Below are 17843 nucleotides of genomic sequence, written 5' to 3' on the forward strand. Positions count from 1 at the left end.
CGGAACGTCACCATCTCCATCCCACAACCCAACCAATGCAACATCTAAACACTCTTACAAAGGTCATGTTTCTTAATAATCTTCTTAATCTTCTTACTCGACACCTCCTTCGCCACACAAACAACACACTCACATAACTATGTCCCCAAACATTAGCCCTCACCCCTCAATTTCCCACTCCCCTTCATCTCAACAACTCACCGATTTCACACCCCCAAAACAATTAGCCACGCCTTCATAATCGTCAAAAATGATTAAAGCAACAGCGCACACGGCGTCCACAGCCGCGTCGCCGCAGTCGGTGCTGCAGGACTGGACGGCTGGGGGTTCGTTAGCTTGAGTTTGAGGAGGAGGAAGAGGGAGGGAAGGAGAGAGGAGGAAAAAGGGGAGGGGAAAGGGGGGCAAACCGTTGTTTACTTCTACGAGCTCGGATTGCGTCCAGGTTGTGGGGCCGTCGATGCTGTCGTTGTCGTCTGTGTCGCGGGTTGAATAGACGGTTGGTGTTGCGAGGGCGGGGCCGAGGAGGCTGAGAAGAAGGAGTGGGGTGAAGTGCATGGTGATTGTTTGGTGGGGTTGGTTGGAATGGTAGTGTTGGTTGTGTGATAGAGATAGTGAACTGACTGCTTGCTGTGAGTGTGCTGTGAGTGTACTGTGTGTTGATGATGTTCGTAGAGGTGGTGAAGAGAGGTGTTTATATATTCCCCCTCCTCATGATATTCTCTACACAGCAGCTTTCGAAGCATGGATGGAGCTCCTTATTTCTGGACCGCATTATGCTTGTGCAACTGCAACTGAGTAGCAGTGTCAGCATATCGCCAACTTTAGGACTTCATCTCACTTTTCAAAGTGAAGAATAGATGTGGAAGCACCTTAACAGCAACGGTTGAATAATGAAGATGTCCATGTGAGGCGCAGAAGCATCTTGAACTTATCCATTTCTTCACTACTATATCAATGCATGCCGTTCAGATTGCGGTGTGGTAGCGTGAATGTACAGCTTATATCAGCGTACTTGAACAGAGATGAACGCCAGGGCTTGAAGAGGTGCCGAGAACCGTAGCTTTACACCCAATCCGACATCTGATGAGTCGGGAGCTTGCTGGCTTTTGATGATGCCAAATTTAGCTTCTGTCAGAAACGAGATCAGGGGTTATTGGGGCCATTTGAGGTCCTAGTCCAATGCTTTGACGCCTCAGTTGATACTAGAACTTGATCACTGTTGCGTGCCTCCGTAGTCCTCTTTAATTCTCCCATGATGACTTGTAGAATGATTTCTTGGAAATTACTTCGACAATTAAAGATACATGTGGAGGCATAAATGGCGTGTGCAGTACATCTACGGGAAGCCTGGACGGGAGCCGGCTGAATATTCATAACAGACTTTGCAGAGACCGAATGCGGCGGCCGCAGACGAGCTCTAGAACATGTACAGATCCGAACTGGGGACAATGACAAGCCCTGTAAATGGGAGATCTACACCAGGAGACTTCCATAGCTTTGGGACCCCAAAACTATGCAGCCATAATCCTGAAAGGGCGTTTGTACCTTAGCGAGTCGCTTGAAATAGGTCCTCGTGCGAGATAAGCTCCTTTGAGTGGATTCTGCAGCGAGCTGCGCATCATCTACCGGATCTGCATGTGTGGTAATATCTAGGATGGAAAAACATAACTTGTTACCAATTGGGAACGAAGCATAGACGTAACATCAGACGAATTTTCTCAGGATAGCTTAACAATTTTTACTAGTCTGCCGCATCAGTGGATACAGACTTTTGCGACTCGCGCCAAATGGAAGCACCAAACACACAACGAAGAGACATCACAAAAAACTTCTACGAACACTTGACTACTTTGCGAGCCTCAGGAAACAGAGAATCGAGGCTGACAGTGACCTCCCCGAAAGATTTGAAGCCATGGTACTGGGGTAATAAGGTTCAAGTGCCGGATAATCCACGACACTCAAGCGAAGAATCAGACACAGCCCGGAAAACTACCGAGCCATGTCAAAAGAGACAACTAGCCAAACGTGCGGATAAACATTGCTGACTGTGCTAGACTAGGTAGCAAAATAGCAGCTTTTCCGACTCTTGATATGCGGCCCAATTGAAGTATTGAGTGGTATTGAGGCGGCGTTTGGCATCACAAATAGGGATGCTGTGGTCAGTTCTGCTGCAAGAGAGTTGCTGAGCCGGAAATGGGCTTAGGACGAAGGATTCATTTCAGCAAAGTCATGAACCACATGTCCTAGTCTCATATTACTCTGTATCATTCGAAAGACTCGTGAAGGTCGACAAATTGAAAAGAAGCTTCTCTCTATATTGTGCTGAAGCATTTGCTGAAGAGCAATAAGAAGCTGCTCAAATGTAAGACACAGCTTGAAAGCATGAAAATCGAACACAGACTTAGAAATTTATTAGTAGCAATCGAATGTGACAGAGAGGCGGCGAGCTGATAGCGGTGATCATCGCTCATGAACACATTCTTCGAAGCAAATATATTCTCATGCTCGTCTCCTGTTCTTTCAAAGAAATGGTATCCGGCCCATAGCATTCACATACCAAGCTTTGGTCGCATCCAAAGGCGAGGCTCATCGTTGTTGTCGGGAAACATTCAAGTACAAACAAACACCTGGCAAAAAGACGGAAATTCAGACAGTATGTACCATAATGCTTGATCAACTCGAACTCAGTAAGTCCAATTGAAGCTATCCATCGTTCCCTTCAATGATGCAGCATCACTTGCTTCTGCCCCAGGAATCTCAGGTATGCTGAAATCTACAACTTTGGTCTGTGTGCGCATCTTTGAGCACTTGCAACATTTTGTGGTTAGACAAGAATAGCTTCAACAGTCCGAGCACCCCCTTTTTGAAGACCACAGTTGCTCCTTCATCAGAACAACTGTCACAGAGTTGATCCTTCTGGACATCTTCATTGTGACTCCAAATTTACTCTGACAAGGCGTCGTCACCAGATGCAGACCAGAAGACATCTGTCCCTTTTGTCTCTTCTGCCTGACCGGATCACATGCCCAAGGTTCAACGCAAATACAAATTCGACGTTGAGACGAAAACAAAAGGTGTCTTTAGTTGTGAAGAGACCACGATGAGTATCTTATATGGACGTGCTGTACCGACATACGTATGAACTGCGTCACGGTGATACGGATACAAATATAAAAACTTGAAAATACCCGCAAAACAAAGATTCTGTGTACATGTTTGTGTTTTGCTCGATCGTAAAGTGTGGCTACGTCAGTTTGCGCCACAGTCGCGTGCCACCGTGCTAAGTTGTCCGCTAAACTCGATTGGACGACAGCTCTCTTTCCCAATAAATTCATGTGCCAGAATCCTGGAAACCACACAAACCTGCGTCAACACCACTCCTTCTCCCACACTCCAACTCCCACCTGCAATCACGCACAGGAAAAACAAAACTGCAACTCCCACGACCGCAGATTGTCTTGCACGAGAATAATTCCATTCTTTGCGCAATCATCAACAGCAACAACTCCTTGCATCCGCAGAACAAGCAGCTCCTGCAGCATATCTCCACTCTCAGCTGTCGGATCACATCATTGAGCTCTGCAAAATGTCTGACATCCACGCCGATACCGCCATTCCGTCCATCGAGACTGGGAACGGGTCTACATTGACTAACACCAAGAATGGTATTATCAACAGTAAGGTTCGTAATAGCTTCCTTTCAGAATCTTTTTTCCCATCGCTGACCTTTGAAACAACAGATCCAAGCTCCATAGCTCCACAACCACACAACTGACAACCTATCTAGATGCCTCTGCCGCCGCTGATGCCATCAAGAACCACCCTATAACCCAGAGTGTCACCAACGGTACGCATTGGGTCTTATCTACACAGAGTGCAGCCTGCTGATAATAACGTGTAGGCCCTGTTGCGGAGAACATCATGGACCAACATGCAAAGACCCAAGCCGAGTTTTCCAACCTCGCAGCCTCAAGGCAGACACCTTCTACACCCGCCGCTACCGGACAACCGCTCACCCACTATCACGGCTTCTTTGGCAGCCTTCTGTCATGGGAGAACCCAAGAGCTTCCGGAATTGCCTATGCCTCCGTGGTCCTCTTCATCTTTGCCGCTCGATACCTTGATATCATCCGGTACACTTTCAAGATCTCCTACATGGTCCTCGGTATCACTGTGTTTGCAGAAGCTGTAGGCAAGGCTCTCTTGTCTACTGGTCTTACCTCCCAAATCCGCCCCAAGAAGTACTACACAGTTTCTCGGGAGACTTTGAACGCTGTGATTGGTGATGTCCACGAATTGCTCAACTTCTTCGTTATCGAGGCCCAGCAGATTATCTTCGCTGAGAACTTGTTCATGTCATTCGCTGTAAGCTTTATTTTCGTCTCTGACATCATTGTGCTAATTGAATACAGGCTTTCCTTGGTGCCTTCCTCTCGTACTACCTAATCAAGATCGTCCCATTCTGGGGTCTTTCTCTTATCTCGACCTCCATCCTCTTCCTCGCACCCCTGATCTATAAGACCAACCAAGAACTCATCGACCACCACGTCTCGAATGCCACAAAGGTCCTCAACGAGCAGAGCCAACAAGTTAAGGCCCTTGCTAGTCAACATGCCGCAACAGTCACCGAGTCAACCAAGAGCCTTGTTGGAGACTACTCTGCGAAGGCACAAGAGATGATTGGCAATGCTCGCGGACGTTCTACCTCTCCTACCCTGTCTGCTAAGCCAGCCAAGACCGAAGAGATCAAGAAGGAGAACGTCCCAGCATACAAGGCTGAAGACTTCCCTGCCGCTCCCAAGGAGGATTTCAAGGCACCTCCGGTCGGAGATGTGGCTGCAGCTATGAAGACCGAGGATGAGCCATTGATCGCCTCGTAAACGAATTCCAATACTCTACGACTCGAAGGCTCTTCAACACTCAAGGCGGCATAATAGGTGTGGGTTGACGAGAATGATGGCAGAGATATGATGGATATGGCGGATAGACATGACAACATTGGTACGAGGTACGATGCGATGCTCTCGAATTAGATTGGAAGCAGTGGTCAACCAGGTTATGAATATGGGTGGGCTAGCATGACCTCATGAACAGACTATTGTATTATGACGTTGTTTTGACAGCTTTCCTTTTTCTTTTTGAGCTTTCTTTCTTTACGTATGCGAGCTACGAGTTTTCCTTTGGGGTGAAATACCTGGGGTTAATGAGCGTGGGTCGTTTCTTTATTGCATGGCTTGCGTTACGGTGCGTTGCTGGTTGTGGGGGAGTCTGATGCCAAATCTTCTAGGCAACAGGAAGAAATGATAGCGTCGAACCAGATTCTGAGAACTTTTTCATACTATGACTTGTGACTAATTGATTATGTTATGTGAACGGCAAGCGCCACGACTTCCGTTTGTGGAAGTATGCCTCCTTCCAAGCCCAATTCAATATCTACTTGGCTTTTAGAGTAGTTTCGATGTCGAATGTCACTACAAATTATTTGATTATGTCATTTCTCTTCTTCAGAATGCATTTCCACACTAGGCCCAATCAGCTGTATGGCTCAAGACTGAGACAATGAGTAGTCATATCCCTTTGCAGATGTGTGACTCGTCGATCTGTTAATATGGGTGCCTTGAAAACCCTTTTCTACACCAAGTTCAAATCTTTGAGTCTATTATACGATACCTCTCGTTGATCAAGCTAATATGCGTCTGCCCCTTGAGTTGTTGCCGACTCTTGTCGCTGATATGGTTGCTGCCGTAGGGCTGCACAACACTACGAGATTGAGACTGGTATGCAGTATGATTCTACTTCCCCGAGATGATCCGCCGAGCTGACAAGGTAGAGGTCTTCAATTATGAAGTTGACAGTGTACTTTTCGGCGGCAACCTCCAACAGAAGATTTCACAGCGAACTTCCAGACACTTGTTGAGGCCATTATATCTTCGATATTTACTATTCAAGCTGTCGACGCCGGAAGGGAGAGAGAGTCGACTTGCTTGGATGCTCTATGCTTGCATAGCAATTTAGGAATTTGGACCTCAGAACACATCAGGCTTTGCGGCGAAAGCCCGCGATGTATCCAGGAAGATACCTTCGTCATTTATTCCCTCCGATCTGCGAACCTCGCCGCCTACAAATATCTGTCTACTCCTCGAATCGTTGATCGATAGAGAATCGTTCTCTAGTAACAATTACGAGCTTGCTGCACATCATGATGGGTCAATATATCCATGGACAGATGCTATGGTCGGAGAACTTAAGCTGGGAGCTTTTGTACTCGCTGCTTCTGTCAAAAATCCCTTGGTCTTCCAACGAATGGTTCATTTTTTCCACGGGAAGCCTTGCCCCAATGAAATCACTCCGAGATACTTCTCCTCGCCCCTAACTGCTGCTTCACGATGCGGTAACTTGGACGTCGTCAAGCTCCTCTTGCAACGTGGAGCAGATGCCCACGATTTCGGTTATGGAATGATCTCACCTATCAACGTGGCTACTTTTGCCGGCCACGTCAAAATCATCCGACAACTGATCCTGTTCGGGAGTGTTGTTGTTGCCGAGACTTATATCAACTGCGTCGAATCTGCGATTGAAGGCGGAAAGCGTCTCGACGCCGTGGAAGAATTACTGAAACATCGCCATATTTACTCCAAACTTCGGTTGAAAGACTTTGTAGAGAAATACGTCTTCTTCGTCGCTGCTCGCACAGGCAACGTTCCCGTCTTGAAAATGGCTTTAAAACTAAGCATCGACGTCAATCGTTCTGAGTCTGGCCCCTTCCCACCGTTAAATGCCCTCACAATAGCGGCCCAGAACGGCCGCACGGAAGTCATTCGGCATCTTTTGGACTACGGACTTGATACCACACATCCGAATTTCCATCGCTCGCTTGTTGTAGCTATCTGGCACCGACGAACCGAAACTGCGATGTTCCTTATAGAGCACGGAGCAGATGTTAATGCACACATGATCGTTGATACAAATGGCACTTGTAAGAGCGCACTGGCTGCTGCTGCTTCCCAGGAGAACCGTGCGCTGATAGGAGTTTTGATCAGGAGAGGAGCTAGACTGAAAGCACATGGGCATGAAACGGCGCAAGCAGAAGAATTATGCAAAAAGAGCCACGAGAAGGAGGTGATTGGCGTGACCAAAAAGCATGAACTTGACAAGGCAGAGATATTGCTTCACTTTGCACCTGAGCAGGAGAAGAACGTCTCCACACCGGGAACTTTGGAAGAAGGAATGAAGCAATTAACCATATCTCCATAAAGCAAACCCCCTATTCCTCAACACCCCTCTCCCACAACTTCCTCGGCGCAATCATCTCCCTCCCCACGCTCCCCTCCACAATCTCAGGCACAACCTTCATCCTCCCAATCCACCCCCAACACCTCGGAAACTCCCTCTCGATCTCAATATCCACCATAAACGCCTCCTCATACCACGCCAAAAAGCCCACATCCGCGACACTCATCTTATTTCCCACCAACCACTCCCTGCCCTCCAATCTCCCTTCAAGAACCCCTAAGATCCGCTTAGTTTCCTCGACGTAGCGGTTGTACGCTGAGGGGAGGATCTCGGAGTGCCAGTACCCGAACCAGAATGCCTGGCCGATGGTAGGGCCTTGTCCAGATACTTGGAGCGCGACCCAGGAGTTGACTTCGCTTTGGAGGAAGGGGGAACTGGGGTGTAGGGTGAAGAGGGGGTCGTAGAGGGTGAGGAGGTAGGTTATTATGGAGGCAGATTCCCAGATGATGTGGTTGGAGTGGTGGTGGTCGATTAGGACGGGGAGGCGGCCGTTGGGGTTTAGGGATAGGAACCAAGGTTCCTTTTGGTCTTTTGTGGTTTTAGTTATTGTTATGTAGATTGCTGAGGTGGGTTAGCGGGGAGATCAGAGGAAACGGGAGAGAGGGAAGTCACGTTTGTAGGTTAGGTGGAGGAGGCTGAGGATGTGGGCTACTTTGAAGGCGGCGGGGCAGGTGTGATGGGTGTAGAGGGTGAATTGGGGGTTCGTTTTGTCTTCTGCCATTTTCGCTCTTGATGTTTGAGTAGAGGTATATTGAAGTGTTTTTGATTTTGGTGAAGTGATTATCACTGCCTGCTTGTCATGAGATCCTGTTATTTATTCGGAAGAGCTATAGACGTCTTCGTCTTTTATTGATACAGTATCATCGCTTTGGAGTCATTGGATGGAAGATGTAACTCAACGCGTCCCAAAGTAGCAAATCAGCCGAGGTCTGCTGGCCAGAGTGAACTGCACGCCCCCCACTCCTCTTCCCTCATGCTCACGGTACAGGATCTGATGATTACGATAAGCTATCGGCGAAAGTAACGCGTATGTAAGTATCATCTACCATTGCAATCTATCCGTGGTCATTGATTCAGACTAGACACATCAGCTCCGAGTCTGAATTCCGCCTCGGAGTTCACGATCAGGCCACACCAGAGCGAATGGAAGGAACGGCTGAGGCTTCTGTTATAGAAGGCATAGCATCTAACGGTCTTATAAATCTCATGTAAGAACTCTTTCCACATCTTTTCAAGTCTAATACAAGAGTATAGTTTGCAATGGCATACGTTCCAATCATCGATTTCTCGCCTTTCTTGGACCCTTCATCAACTGATGAAAATAAGAAGAAGACCGCTTTAGAGATCGATAAAGCATGTCGAGAAATTGGATTCTTCTATCTATCCAATCATGGTGTGGATGAAGAGCTCAGGGCAGCAATGTTGAGCAGGGCAAAATCATTCTTCGAGAACGCTACAGAAGAGGAGAAGAAGTCGATTTCTATCAAACCAGCTGGGACAGAGAACGGAGACGATGCACGTGGATTTCAGAAAGTTGATGGGAGAGGAAAGGGTGCTCATGAGGTTCGGGAACCCGTTCTCCTATATTGATCAAGTGCTGACTTGGAGATAGGTTGTTGATTTCTTCAGACCGGTGGAAACAAGTACTCCACCTTATGAGACGGGACTTGGACAGAATTTGTGGCCATCTACTCCTAATGATTTCCGGGAGGTGTCGGAGAAGTATATTGATGCGTTATTTGCTCTTGCTACGAAAGTGGTGCAGGCTCTTGCTTTGGGCTTAAGTGTTGATGAAAGTATCTTCATGAGTAGGATTGGAAAGGCCTTCTGGAATTTGAGAGTCCTTGGGTACTATCCAAAGCCAGAAGGTAGCGTCGTTGGTATTGGAGATCATACGGGTAAGTTTAGCTTGATACCGTTAAGTGATGAGAACACTAAGTTCCCACAGATTTCGGCATCTTGACATTTCTTCTGACTGATCCTCAGAAAGACTCTTTGCTGGTTCTGTCAAAAGACGGAAACTGGGAGCCAGCAGATCCAATACCAGTGAGTCTCAACTTCTCTTTCAGAAAGTCAGGTCCTGAACAGATAGAACTGCTTCCTCTGCAACATCGGCGACATGCTCTCCAAATGGACAGACGGAATCTACAAATCAACACGACACCGAGTTCTCCACAACTCCGACACGATGCGGATTTCAGTCCCGTTCTTCTTCGATCCAGACTGGGACGCAGTCATATCTCCGGTGTTACCGCTTGACGTTGAACACCGTGAAGACGAGGGGATCCTTTATCGTGAGAAGTTTGTGAAGGCTATCAAGTACTCGGTCGTAACGTAAGGAGCTGCAGATACAATTAGCTAAGAATCAGTTCAGAACAATCGGTATGCTGCTTCCGAATTCATGCTCTGTGCCCTGTCCGAAAGTTCGAAGGCCACACGCACGTTGAGGACGAGACGAGGGGCTAGCCGCTTCTTTGGTCTACTTCCGACATCGTTGTCGCCAATCATGTCAAGATCATAGTCAAGTGAGCCCATGAAGGCGGCTTTGCTGTCTCATTTTGTCGATATTCCCGGATTGCTGTCGACCCCTGCTGCAGCCAAGCCCAATGCATATTGTCAGACCCCACCTTTGATATCCAAAACATTCTCAAAGATGTGATAAGATACAAGAACGCGAATCTAGAATATTGACCTCGATAAGGATGGAGGTGAAATATGAGTCGTTTTCCGGCTTTGGTGGTGACTTGTCAACGAGGTCGAGAATAGAATTCAAAAATGGCTGAGAAACTTCCCGAGAAGATCGAATATGTTCAAACAGTGGCGGATCCTCTCGCTGCAGGTGAGATCAAAGATGATTTGCTGCTCGAGGCCATGGGTTATGAGCAACACATGAAGCGGGGATTTTCGATGTGGTCCCTCACAGCGTTCTGTTTGACTGGCTTGGGTCTGTTGCCCTCACTCGGAGGTAAGTTGATTCCACTCCTAGTTTCCCAGGCGCGACTAATGATTTTAGGGACATTATGGTTCAGTCTGGGGTACTTGGGTCTTCTGCCAATGACGTGGGGTTGGCTCATTGCGACGATCTTCATTCATACTATGGTTTTCTCGCTTGCTGAGTTGGGGTCGGCATATCCTACTGCTGGTGGACTGTGAGTTACTTGAGTTATTCAAGGAACGAGTGCTAATGAATTTGAAGCTACTACTGGTATGCATAGGAACTGAGCAACGCTTTAGGCTAGGACTTACTTCCGAGTAGGACGTACTTATTGGCTCCAAAGGGGATCAAAGCAATCAGTTGCTGGATCACCGTCAGATATCTTCCACAATTATGCCATGGATGAAGTGCTAATAGAAGCAGGCATGGAGCATGGTAATCTCAGCAGTACTAGGTGCAGCCTCGATGTTCATGACACAAGCCCAAATGCTCGAGTCATTCGTCATCATGTTCAACCCAGATTGGTATCCCACAGACTGGCAAACCTACCTTATCTACCTCGCTCATATAATTCTGTATGTTGTTGTCTCTCCCAGAAGCCCACCACTTCAATGCTCAAAAGTAAACAGATGTGGCCTCGTAATGTGTGCGCCATCGAAAACTCTTGGCCAAATCAGCACCGTCTTTGCATGGGTCGGCACCATCGCATTCTTCATCATTTTGATAGTATTACCAATCAAGACCCCGCAACATACAACAGCAAAGCAGATATTTACTGAAGCTTACAACCAAACTGGGTGGTCCAACAAGGGTTTGGTGTTCTTGTTCACGTTTCTGACTCCGAGTTGGTGTATCTCGGGATACGACTCTACTGGTAATACATCTTTCTCAAAGTCTCAAAATTCACGCTGACAACAATAGTACATCTCGCCGAGGAGACTTCCAACGCAGCATGGGTTGTCCCCAACGCTATGTGGATATCTACCCTTTCGCTTTCAATCCTGGGCTACATCTTCAACGTCGTGCTAGCATACTGCTCCTTCGACATCGACGCCATTATCGGGTCTTCCCTCGGCCAGCCCCTTGGAGCCATCCTCGTCTCGGCATGCGGCAACGGAGCCTTGACTAAAGTCCTCTGGGCGGCGACGGTCATCTCAAACTTTGGGGTCATTTTCGTTATGACGACCTCCAGCTCTCGCATCATTTTCGCATATGCGAGAGATGGAGCGCTGCCATTTCAGAGATGGATGAGTCATGTTAATAGAGTTACGAAGACGCCTATCAATGCTACAGTTGCGCTGTGTATTTCGGTGAGCTTGGTGGGGTTGATCAGTCTGGGGAGTTCGACTGCTTTGAATGCTTTCTTTGCTGGAAGTAGCTTAGCTGGAGCTATTGGTGAGGGATATTCTTTTTTTCAATTGTGGATTTCGCTGACGATCTATACAGCATACTTGATGCCCGTTCTCATGAGGTATTTATACTCCCCTTTTCATAAGCGAGGAGATGACTAACACATGCAGATGCATCAACGAAAATAATCCAGACTACCATCCAGGAGTCTTCAGTATGGGTAAATGGTCAAAACCAGTTCGCTGGATTGCTGTCATCTGGGCTAGTATGTGTTTTTCTCTTTAAGTGTCACTCATTCCTGCTGACACAAACGCAGTTTTCATGCTCCCCATCTTCTCGTTCCCAACCACACCAAACCCGACAGCGAAGACGTTCAAGTGGACTGTGCCGATCTATATTGGTATCATGTGTATTATTGTCCCTTGGTACTTTTTCAGGGCAAGGAAGTGGTTCTTTGGTCCTGCTGGATTGGTGGAGGGCCATTAAAGAATTGTATTTTGAACTCAGTTAGAAAACCCGAGCTTGGAAATATGGATGTGATTGCAGCAATGTAAGGCTGAATCATGTCATTACGAAGGTTTAAAGCAGTGTTGAAGCCATTTCGATCAAGGAGGAGACTCACGTGATTATCAGTGAGCGTCACTTGCCATTCTTGTGTCCACCTCAGCTGTGCTTTACGTTTACGAGAAATTGTTCAATATTTTTGTCTATAAACTATCTATACAACCATAAATCTTAATATCCGTTTTCGAGATCCACCTGCCCCGCTAGATTTGCAAGTACCAAGTCTAGTTAAAATGAGTGCAACTCAGGTCTCTCGAACTTTCCCACTCTCTCAAAAGTAAGCACAATTCTTGAGCTTGAAGTTGATATAATAATGGTGCAAGTTTTCAAGGACGAATGCGCCCGCGCTATCTTCAATTTATTCAACTCAAAGACTTTTCTGTTTCAAGGACGTCTTCATAGCCATTTCACTCTTCTCAAGGACATCTTACTCAGTACCATTTCTCCAATGTGAGGATGTGCCTGTGTTTTCATAATCAAAGACACAGATGGAGAGTAGAAATTAATTGCGAGAAGTCAGAACGAAAGTTCAATCGCGAAAGTCTCACTTAAAAATCACTCTTAGAGTCTCACCCCATTCATCCAATACGAATCCAATCCGAGAACAACCTGATCGACCCAAATTCGTCCATCCATTTCCTACTAAGACTTTCCAACGAGCATCCAAAGATATCTAAATCTCAAATCTTAGCCAAAGGAAACACCAAAGTTCACAAAAGGTCCCAAGTGAATGTCTTGAGGGAGGCTCTGGAGGATCTTCTGGTAGATGGTGCAGAAGATGAAGAAGGAAAAAGACGACTTGCAAGGACGGAGGTCCTCTTTATATATGTGCTCTTGTTCTCCAATTTGGAGTCCTGTGGTACCAGGTATCCATCTTAGGCATCCATGGTTCCAGAAAACAAACAGCTGACAATCACAAAAATCATGCATGCGATCCATACGGCAGAAGTAAGCAATTGAAGAGGTCTTGCAACGCACCACAACTGAACCATTGCTGAGAATGCTCTAATCTGATAAAGAATAGATATACAATGTCCCAAATATTACCACCTCAAAAGGCTTCCAAACAACGTCTCTTCCACACCGTTCAAACCACTTGCCCCTCAATAAATATCAGCCTTAATCAAATCCGCAGCCTTCTCAGCCACTGCATAGGTAGTCGACATGATATTCCCTGAGACGTGTCCAGGAAATATCGATGCGTCACAAACCCTCAACCTCTCCACGCCCTTGACTCTCAATTTCATATCCACCGCCTCACCTAAGGCGGCCGTGCCAATCAAATGGTATTGAGTACTAATATGATTCTTGACGTATTCGATTCTCTTGGCTTCGGTGTCGAGTTCCGAGTCTTGAGGAGGCAGTTCACGGTCTGCGAGGGATTTGGCGAGGAGGGGATGTTTTGCGACTTTGTCCATCCATTTCATCTGTAAGAAAGATCAGCGTGTAATTGTTGGATCACAGGATGGAGACTTACACCAGCAGCAAGAATCTTTGCATCAACCTCATTCCTAAAATATCCCGGATCGATCCTCGGCGGTGCCATCGGATCGGAGCTCTCAATGTGCACTGTTCCCCTCGAAAGCGGATGCTCAAGACACATCAGCAAACTCAACTGCTGCTTTCCAGTTGGTGGGGCTCCGAAAAACAACGTCTGATCACTGCCTTTTGCAACATCTAATCGACACGGGATACAAAAAGTTTGTAAGTTCGCAAAAGTAGGATCAGTAAGCTGATCAACAATAATCTTTTCTTGCGCCTTCTCAAACTTCGTCTTAGCGAGAGAGTTCTTCTGGATCGAAGCAACTGTGCTCTTGACCTCTTCAGGTGTGGCCACAGAAGCATAAGATACGAAACCCATCATCATACCAGGGCTAGCATAGACGCCTGTTTGCTCTTTGTCGTAAGCATCTTGTTGCGCTTTCTGGAATTCTTCAAGACGGAGTGCATCCATAGATTCCACTCCTGGCTTCAAATCATATAGAAGTCCACCCAAGACGTGATCTTGGAAGTTGGCTCCAATGGCTGAATTCGAGACTTTGCATTGAATACCAGCTTTTTCTAGTACGGCTGGATCACCAATTCCGGAGAGCTCGAGGATTTGAGGAGTCTGGATTACACCTGCGGTGAGAATTACTTCGCGAGAACCGGGAACTTTGTAAGTTCTTCTTTGATGAACAAATTCGACGCCTGTAGCCGTTTTATTGTCGAGCAAGATCTGTGTGACATGGGCGCCCGTGAGGATTTTGAGGTTTGGGCGGCAAATATTGGGTCTGATGTATCCAGTGGCGGCGTAAGAGCGTCGGCCTTTGTCATCGCTGCGATTTACAGCTCCGAGACTGGAGTAGAAGCCGAGGTGATCGCCGCTCCAGGCATCTTTGACTGTCTTCTTTGTGCCAGTGACAGCGTAGGCAGCTTCGGCGAAGTCTTCTTCGAGAGGCATGTACCTAGCGGGGAGTAAGTCAAGCTGGACTTGTAACACCGCTGAAGGACAGGACTTACCAATCATTAAAACTGGTGTGAATAGGACCGTCTGTACCATGGTACTTCTCCAACTCAGCATGCGGATGAAAATGTGGATCCTTGCTCTTCAAATTCGTATGATCCAGCGTCTGATGTTTCTTGAAATATTTCGCCATTCCGTCCCAGCCCCAACTCTCATCCCCCGTAATCTCAGCCCATCCATCATAGTCCTTCTTGCTACCCCTCACGTACATCAAATAATTGATTGCACTCGAACCTCCCAACCCTTTCCCTCTTGGCATGGAATAGACTTTTCCTCCAGCATTTGGTTGAGGAATGGATGACATGCACCAATCGTACTCTTTTCTTCCAATCAAAGTCGGGTAGAGCGAGGGTGTGGAAACATTCTTGTCGTTCATGAGATTTGCACCGGCTTCGAGAACCCCGACCTTGATGTTGGGGTCTTCGGTGAGTCGTGCTGCGATGCAACATCCCGCAGTTCCTCCTCCTATAATTACATAATCGAACTTCTGGGAGGTGAACTCTTCGATAGAGCATAGGGCATTTCCGGCATGACCGTTCGAGCCATTGGTGTGACCATTTGTGTGGCCGTTGGTTGTAGACATTTTTAATTACAAAATCTTTGTTAATTTCGGAAGGTAAATAATGACTCGAGTCTTGACACACTGGGAAGGAACGTTTCCTTGTTGGCGAAGGGGCTTTTCAATCATCTTCAATTGAAGCTACGTCAATATACCCCGCATTGATATTCGTTCCAGACTCTTGCAATTTTTATGCTTCTATTCGTTCGACTTTCCTTGTGCTGGAATAGCTGCAAGAACAAGCGTGTCAATCTTGCATATCAATGCGGGGTACATGTCTAGGGAAGTCGCCACTAAGCCCCGCATCTGACATCCCCTCCACATTCCCAAGGTTCATTCAAATCCCTTCACCCGGCGTAGCTTCAGATAGGTATCTTAGAGGCTCATTATGTAGGTTGATCTTGGTGTTATATTTATTCCCGGCAGGATCCGGCTTTTTGTCATTCCTATGCGCAGGCCCTGCCGTTAGATTATGGAAATCAACAACCTCGAACATGAGCTATTTGAATTGCATATGATAGATTATTTCCTAAATTATGAAAGTATTCTTTGCGAGAGGTGAAGAAAGGTTATGACGCTATTGTTAAGTTTTGGTCTATATCTTCATCTTCAAGAACTCCACTCGTAACTCGTCAATCAAAGCGGCCATTCTCAGCTGATACTTCCAAGACCACAAGCTTCGTTAAAAAGATTCCATTGAACTTAGAGTCTTTCATAGGCGTGCCAAGGGACCATCTGCTCGAACAATGCCGAGGGAAGCTTTAGAAATCTCCGACACGTTCTTACAGCCTGTCAACATCATGCACCTTCTAAACTCATCATATAAGATATCGAGCGCCTTCTTAACACCCTTTTGACCATCGTACTTGAAAACGTTAGTGCTACTGCTGTAGACATGGAAAAGTGGAGTTCTTACAGCCAATGCCCAAATTGCTGGTCTCCCGATCCAACAGCATTCAGCTCCCAGAGCAATGGCCTTGAAGATATCTTGCCCTGTTCTGATCCCGCCATCTACTTGTATTCTGATTTTCCCTTCAGCTGCTGCCACACATTCAGGCAATGCGTCAATAGTAGCTGGCGTTCCATCCAACTGCCTACCACCATGGTTGCTCACAACGACCCCGTCACAACCATATTCGCGAGCCAGCAACACATCTTCAGCAGTAAGTACACCCTTAATCCAAATCTCCATCTTGGTCTGGCTCCTCAACCAAGGAATATCATCAGCCCAAGAATGCGAATCGGAAGTCAACGACAAGAACCCATCATCATGAGTCTGAGCCATAATCATTTCGGACGTTCTCTCCAACATCGGGAAAGCCAGTCCGTCAGGAGTTCGAAAGTCGTTTCGCCACTCGTTGTACCGAACGCCAAGCACGGGACTGTCTGCAGTTAAGAAGATAGCTACACAGCCTGCAGCCTCAGCGCGCTTGATGATCCGAGTTTGCAGTCCTCGGTCTTTCATGGTGTACAACTGCATCACGTGTGTAATTGGTCCAGTGTCATTGCCAGCCTTGATGATCTCCTCAACGCTGTAATTCGCAAAAGACGATACGCCCATATGAATCTTCCGCTTAGCACAAGCACGGCTTGTGGCAAGTTCTCCGTCTGGATGTGCCATGGCTTGAAGTCCGGCTGGAGATACGCAGAGGGGAAATGAAATCTTGCCTCCGAGTATGCTGGTGCTGGTGTCTGCCTTTGAAACGTCTTTTAGGACTCGAGGACGGAGACGGTATTTTGCGAATGCCGTGCTGTTTTCGTGAACTGTCACCTGGGCGGTGGAGCCGGAGTTGAAGAACTCTATATTGATCAAGTTGCCAGTTAGTCATTGTGATAACGAACAGCTGGTAGATCGAAGCAAAGTTAGAGAAAGAGACAACCTGCCTCGTTTGAACCTGGGAAGCTTCTTTGTTGCTTCGTTCTGGATGTCTTCTATGCTGAGCACCACTTCCGTGCTCATGCTTTTGACGACTGATTTCTCCGCCATGATTAGGTGTGCAAACCTTCAATACAGAGTATATCTTGTGTGCAGAAGATCAAGAAGGGCAAGAAGACACTCGGCCTTTACCGATGTATGATCAACAGGCACTAGTAAGTTTTAGTCAGTACCTATTGCGCAGGGGAGAAATATTGACCCACGTGAGCTGAGTGTGGAACAGGCCTCGTCCTAGACTGAGAGAAAAGCACAAAATCCGGAAATTGCTGAAGTCTCGAACACAATAATGTATCATAGCACAGATCCTCCCTCGAAGAAAACTCAACGAGAGTGGGATGTGCACCATATGAACTACTGGTCCACCGTAGCTACTGAGTAAGACGAAGTTTCGTTTTGTGGGGATTAAAGGTAGCATTAAAAGCTAGTACTCCCACTTCACGCTGAAACTGTCAGTGAGACGGGTAATTTTTACGAAATAGTAATTAATTTGTAGCTTCGCCTAGAAAGAAAGGATTAATCATTAACTATTCGGACCTGGATATCCTCTCGACCTATTTCCCGTAAAGCGAGCCCCCATTTACTTGTCTCTTGTCTTTTTCCTGCGTTTCAACCATTTGCATGCAAATATAGACGGTAGACGGATATTTGCTAATAGAATCTTGAATTATCTACTGTCAGGGCCTTGGTAAAAGGAGGACAA

General features: G+C 46.8%; 8 protein-coding genes across 8 annotated transcripts; 4 read left to right on the plus strand and 4 right to left on the minus strand.

The window, feature by feature from the left end:
- Positions 1 to 113: 113 nt before the first annotated feature.
- Positions 114 to 954, minus strand: LY89DRAFT_685056 (uncharacterized protein). Its single transcript, XM_018215009.1, has 2 exons — positions 408 to 954; positions 114 to 320 (listed from the first exon to the last, which is right to left on the minus strand). The coding sequence occupies exons 1-2, from the start codon at positions 553 to 555 to the stop codon at positions 190 to 192; spliced, it is 279 nt and encodes a 92-aa protein (XP_018071454.1). The 5' UTR covers positions 556 to 954; the 3' UTR covers positions 114 to 189.
- Positions 955 to 3499: 2545 nt separating this feature from the next.
- On the plus strand, positions 3500 to 4983 carry LY89DRAFT_72063 (uncharacterized protein). The gene is made up of 4 exons (XM_018218587.1): positions 3500 to 3682; positions 3741 to 3847; positions 3902 to 4365; positions 4413 to 4983. The coding sequence occupies exons 1-4, from the start codon at positions 3663 to 3665 to the stop codon at positions 4878 to 4880; spliced, it is 1059 nt and encodes a 352-aa protein (XP_018071455.1). The 5' UTR covers positions 3500 to 3662; the 3' UTR covers positions 4881 to 4983.
- Positions 4984 to 5690: 707 nt separating this feature from the next.
- On the plus strand, positions 5691 to 7254 carry LY89DRAFT_734086 (ankyrin; the record flags this gene model as incomplete). Its single annotated transcript, XM_018219875.1, has 2 exons — positions 5691 to 5777; positions 6016 to 7254. 2 exons carry the CDS (start codon positions 5691 to 5693, stop codon positions 7252 to 7254), a joined length of 1326 nt encoding a protein of 441 aa, XP_018071456.1.
- Positions 7255 to 7264: 10 nt separating this feature from the next.
- On the minus strand, positions 7265 to 8014 carry LY89DRAFT_697321 (glutathione S-transferase C-terminal-like protein; the record flags this gene model as incomplete). The annotated part of the gene is made up of 2 exons (XM_018216890.1): positions 7265 to 7854; positions 7906 to 8014. The coding sequence occupies 2 exons, from the start codon at positions 8012 to 8014 to the stop codon at positions 7265 to 7267; spliced, it is 699 nt and encodes a 232-aa protein (XP_018071457.1).
- Positions 8015 to 8281: 267 nt separating this feature from the next.
- Positions 8282 to 9682, plus strand: LY89DRAFT_685058 (Clavaminate synthase-like protein). The gene is made up of 6 exons (XM_018215010.1): positions 8282 to 8324; positions 8376 to 8501; positions 8548 to 8856; positions 8906 to 9191; positions 9242 to 9339; positions 9386 to 9682. Exons 3-6 carry the CDS (start codon positions 8554 to 8556, stop codon positions 9629 to 9631), a joined length of 933 nt encoding a protein of 310 aa, XP_018071458.1. The 5' UTR covers positions 8282 to 8324; positions 8376 to 8501; positions 8548 to 8553; the 3' UTR covers positions 9632 to 9682.
- Positions 9683 to 10068: 386 nt separating this feature from the next.
- LY89DRAFT_585544 (amino acid permease) lies at positions 10069 to 12064 on the plus strand (the record flags this gene model as incomplete). The annotated part of the gene is made up of 10 exons (XM_018209325.1): positions 10069 to 10258; positions 10307 to 10442; positions 10490 to 10498; positions 10550 to 10601; positions 10652 to 10803; positions 10858 to 11102; positions 11150 to 11623; positions 11675 to 11699; positions 11749 to 11843; positions 11895 to 12064. 10 exons carry the CDS (start codon positions 10069 to 10071, stop codon positions 12062 to 12064), a joined length of 1548 nt encoding a protein of 515 aa, XP_018071459.1.
- Positions 12065 to 13177: 1113 nt separating this feature from the next.
- Positions 13178 to 15177, minus strand: LY89DRAFT_616861 (aryl-alcohol dehydrogenase). Its single transcript, XM_018210777.1, has 3 exons — positions 14645 to 15177; positions 13620 to 14589; positions 13178 to 13569 (listed from the first exon to the last, which is right to left on the minus strand). Exons 1-3 carry the CDS (start codon positions 15022 to 15024, stop codon positions 13246 to 13248), a joined length of 1674 nt encoding a protein of 557 aa, XP_018071460.1. The 5' UTR covers positions 15025 to 15177; the 3' UTR covers positions 13178 to 13245.
- Positions 15178 to 15919: 742 nt separating this feature from the next.
- Positions 15920 to 17167, minus strand: LY89DRAFT_697325 ((S)-2-hydroxy-acid oxidase; the record flags this gene model as incomplete). Its single annotated transcript, XM_018216891.1, has 3 exons — positions 15920 to 16072; positions 16124 to 17007; positions 17092 to 17167. The coding sequence occupies 3 exons, from the start codon at positions 17165 to 17167 to the stop codon at positions 15920 to 15922; spliced, it is 1113 nt and encodes a 370-aa protein (XP_018071461.1).
- Positions 17168 to 17843: the final 676 nt, after the last annotated feature.

The sequence above is a fragment of the Mollisia scopiformis genome, assembly GCF_001500285.1.
Source record: "Mollisia scopiformis unplaced genomic scaffold LY89scaffold_12, whole genome shotgun sequence".
NCBI classification, from domain to species: Eukaryota; Fungi; Ascomycota; class Leotiomycetes; order Helotiales; family Mollisiaceae; genus Mollisia; species Mollisia scopiformis.

Coding starts and splice junctions, on each gene's coding strand:
- LY89DRAFT_616861 (XM_018210777.1), bottom strand. CDS start 15,024: ATGAACGACAAGAATGTTTCCACACCCTCGCTCTACCCGACTTTGATT. Junction 14,590..14,644: donor CACACCAGTTTTAATGATTG/GTAAGTCCTGTC, acceptor ACTCCCCGCTAG/GTACATGCCTCTCGAAGAAG. Junction 13,570..13,619: donor CAAAGATTCTTGCTGCTGGT/GTAAGTCTCCAT, acceptor TCTTTCTTACAG/ATGAAATGGATGGACAAAGT.
- LY89DRAFT_72063 (XM_018218587.1), top strand. CDS start 3,663: ATGGTATTATCAACAGTAAG. Junction 3,848..3,901: donor AACCCAGAGTGTCACCAACG/GTACGCATTGGG, acceptor AATAACGTGTAG/GCCCTGTTGCGGAGAACATC. Junction 4,366..4,412: donor ACTTGTTCATGTCATTCGCT/GTAAGCTTTATT, acceptor AATTGAATACAG/GCTTTCCTTGGTGCCTTCCT.
- LY89DRAFT_685056 (XM_018215009.1), bottom strand. CDS start 555: ATGCACTTCACCCCACTCCTTCTTCTCAGCCTCCTCGGCCCCGCCCTC. Junction 321..407: donor GCTCGTAGAAGTAAACAACG/GTTTGCCCCCCT, acceptor ACGAACCCCCAG/CCGTCCAGTCCTGCAGCACC.
- LY89DRAFT_685058 (XM_018215010.1), top strand. CDS start 8,554: ATGGCATACGTTCCAATCATCGATTTCTCGCCTTTCTTGGACCCTTCA. Junction 9,192..9,241: donor TGGTATTGGAGATCATACGG/GTAAGTTTAGCT, acceptor AAGTTCCCACAG/ATTTCGGCATCTTGACATTT. Junction 9,340..9,385: donor AGCCAGCAGATCCAATACCA/GTGAGTCTCAAC, acceptor CTGAACAGATAG/AACTGCTTCCTCTGCAACAT.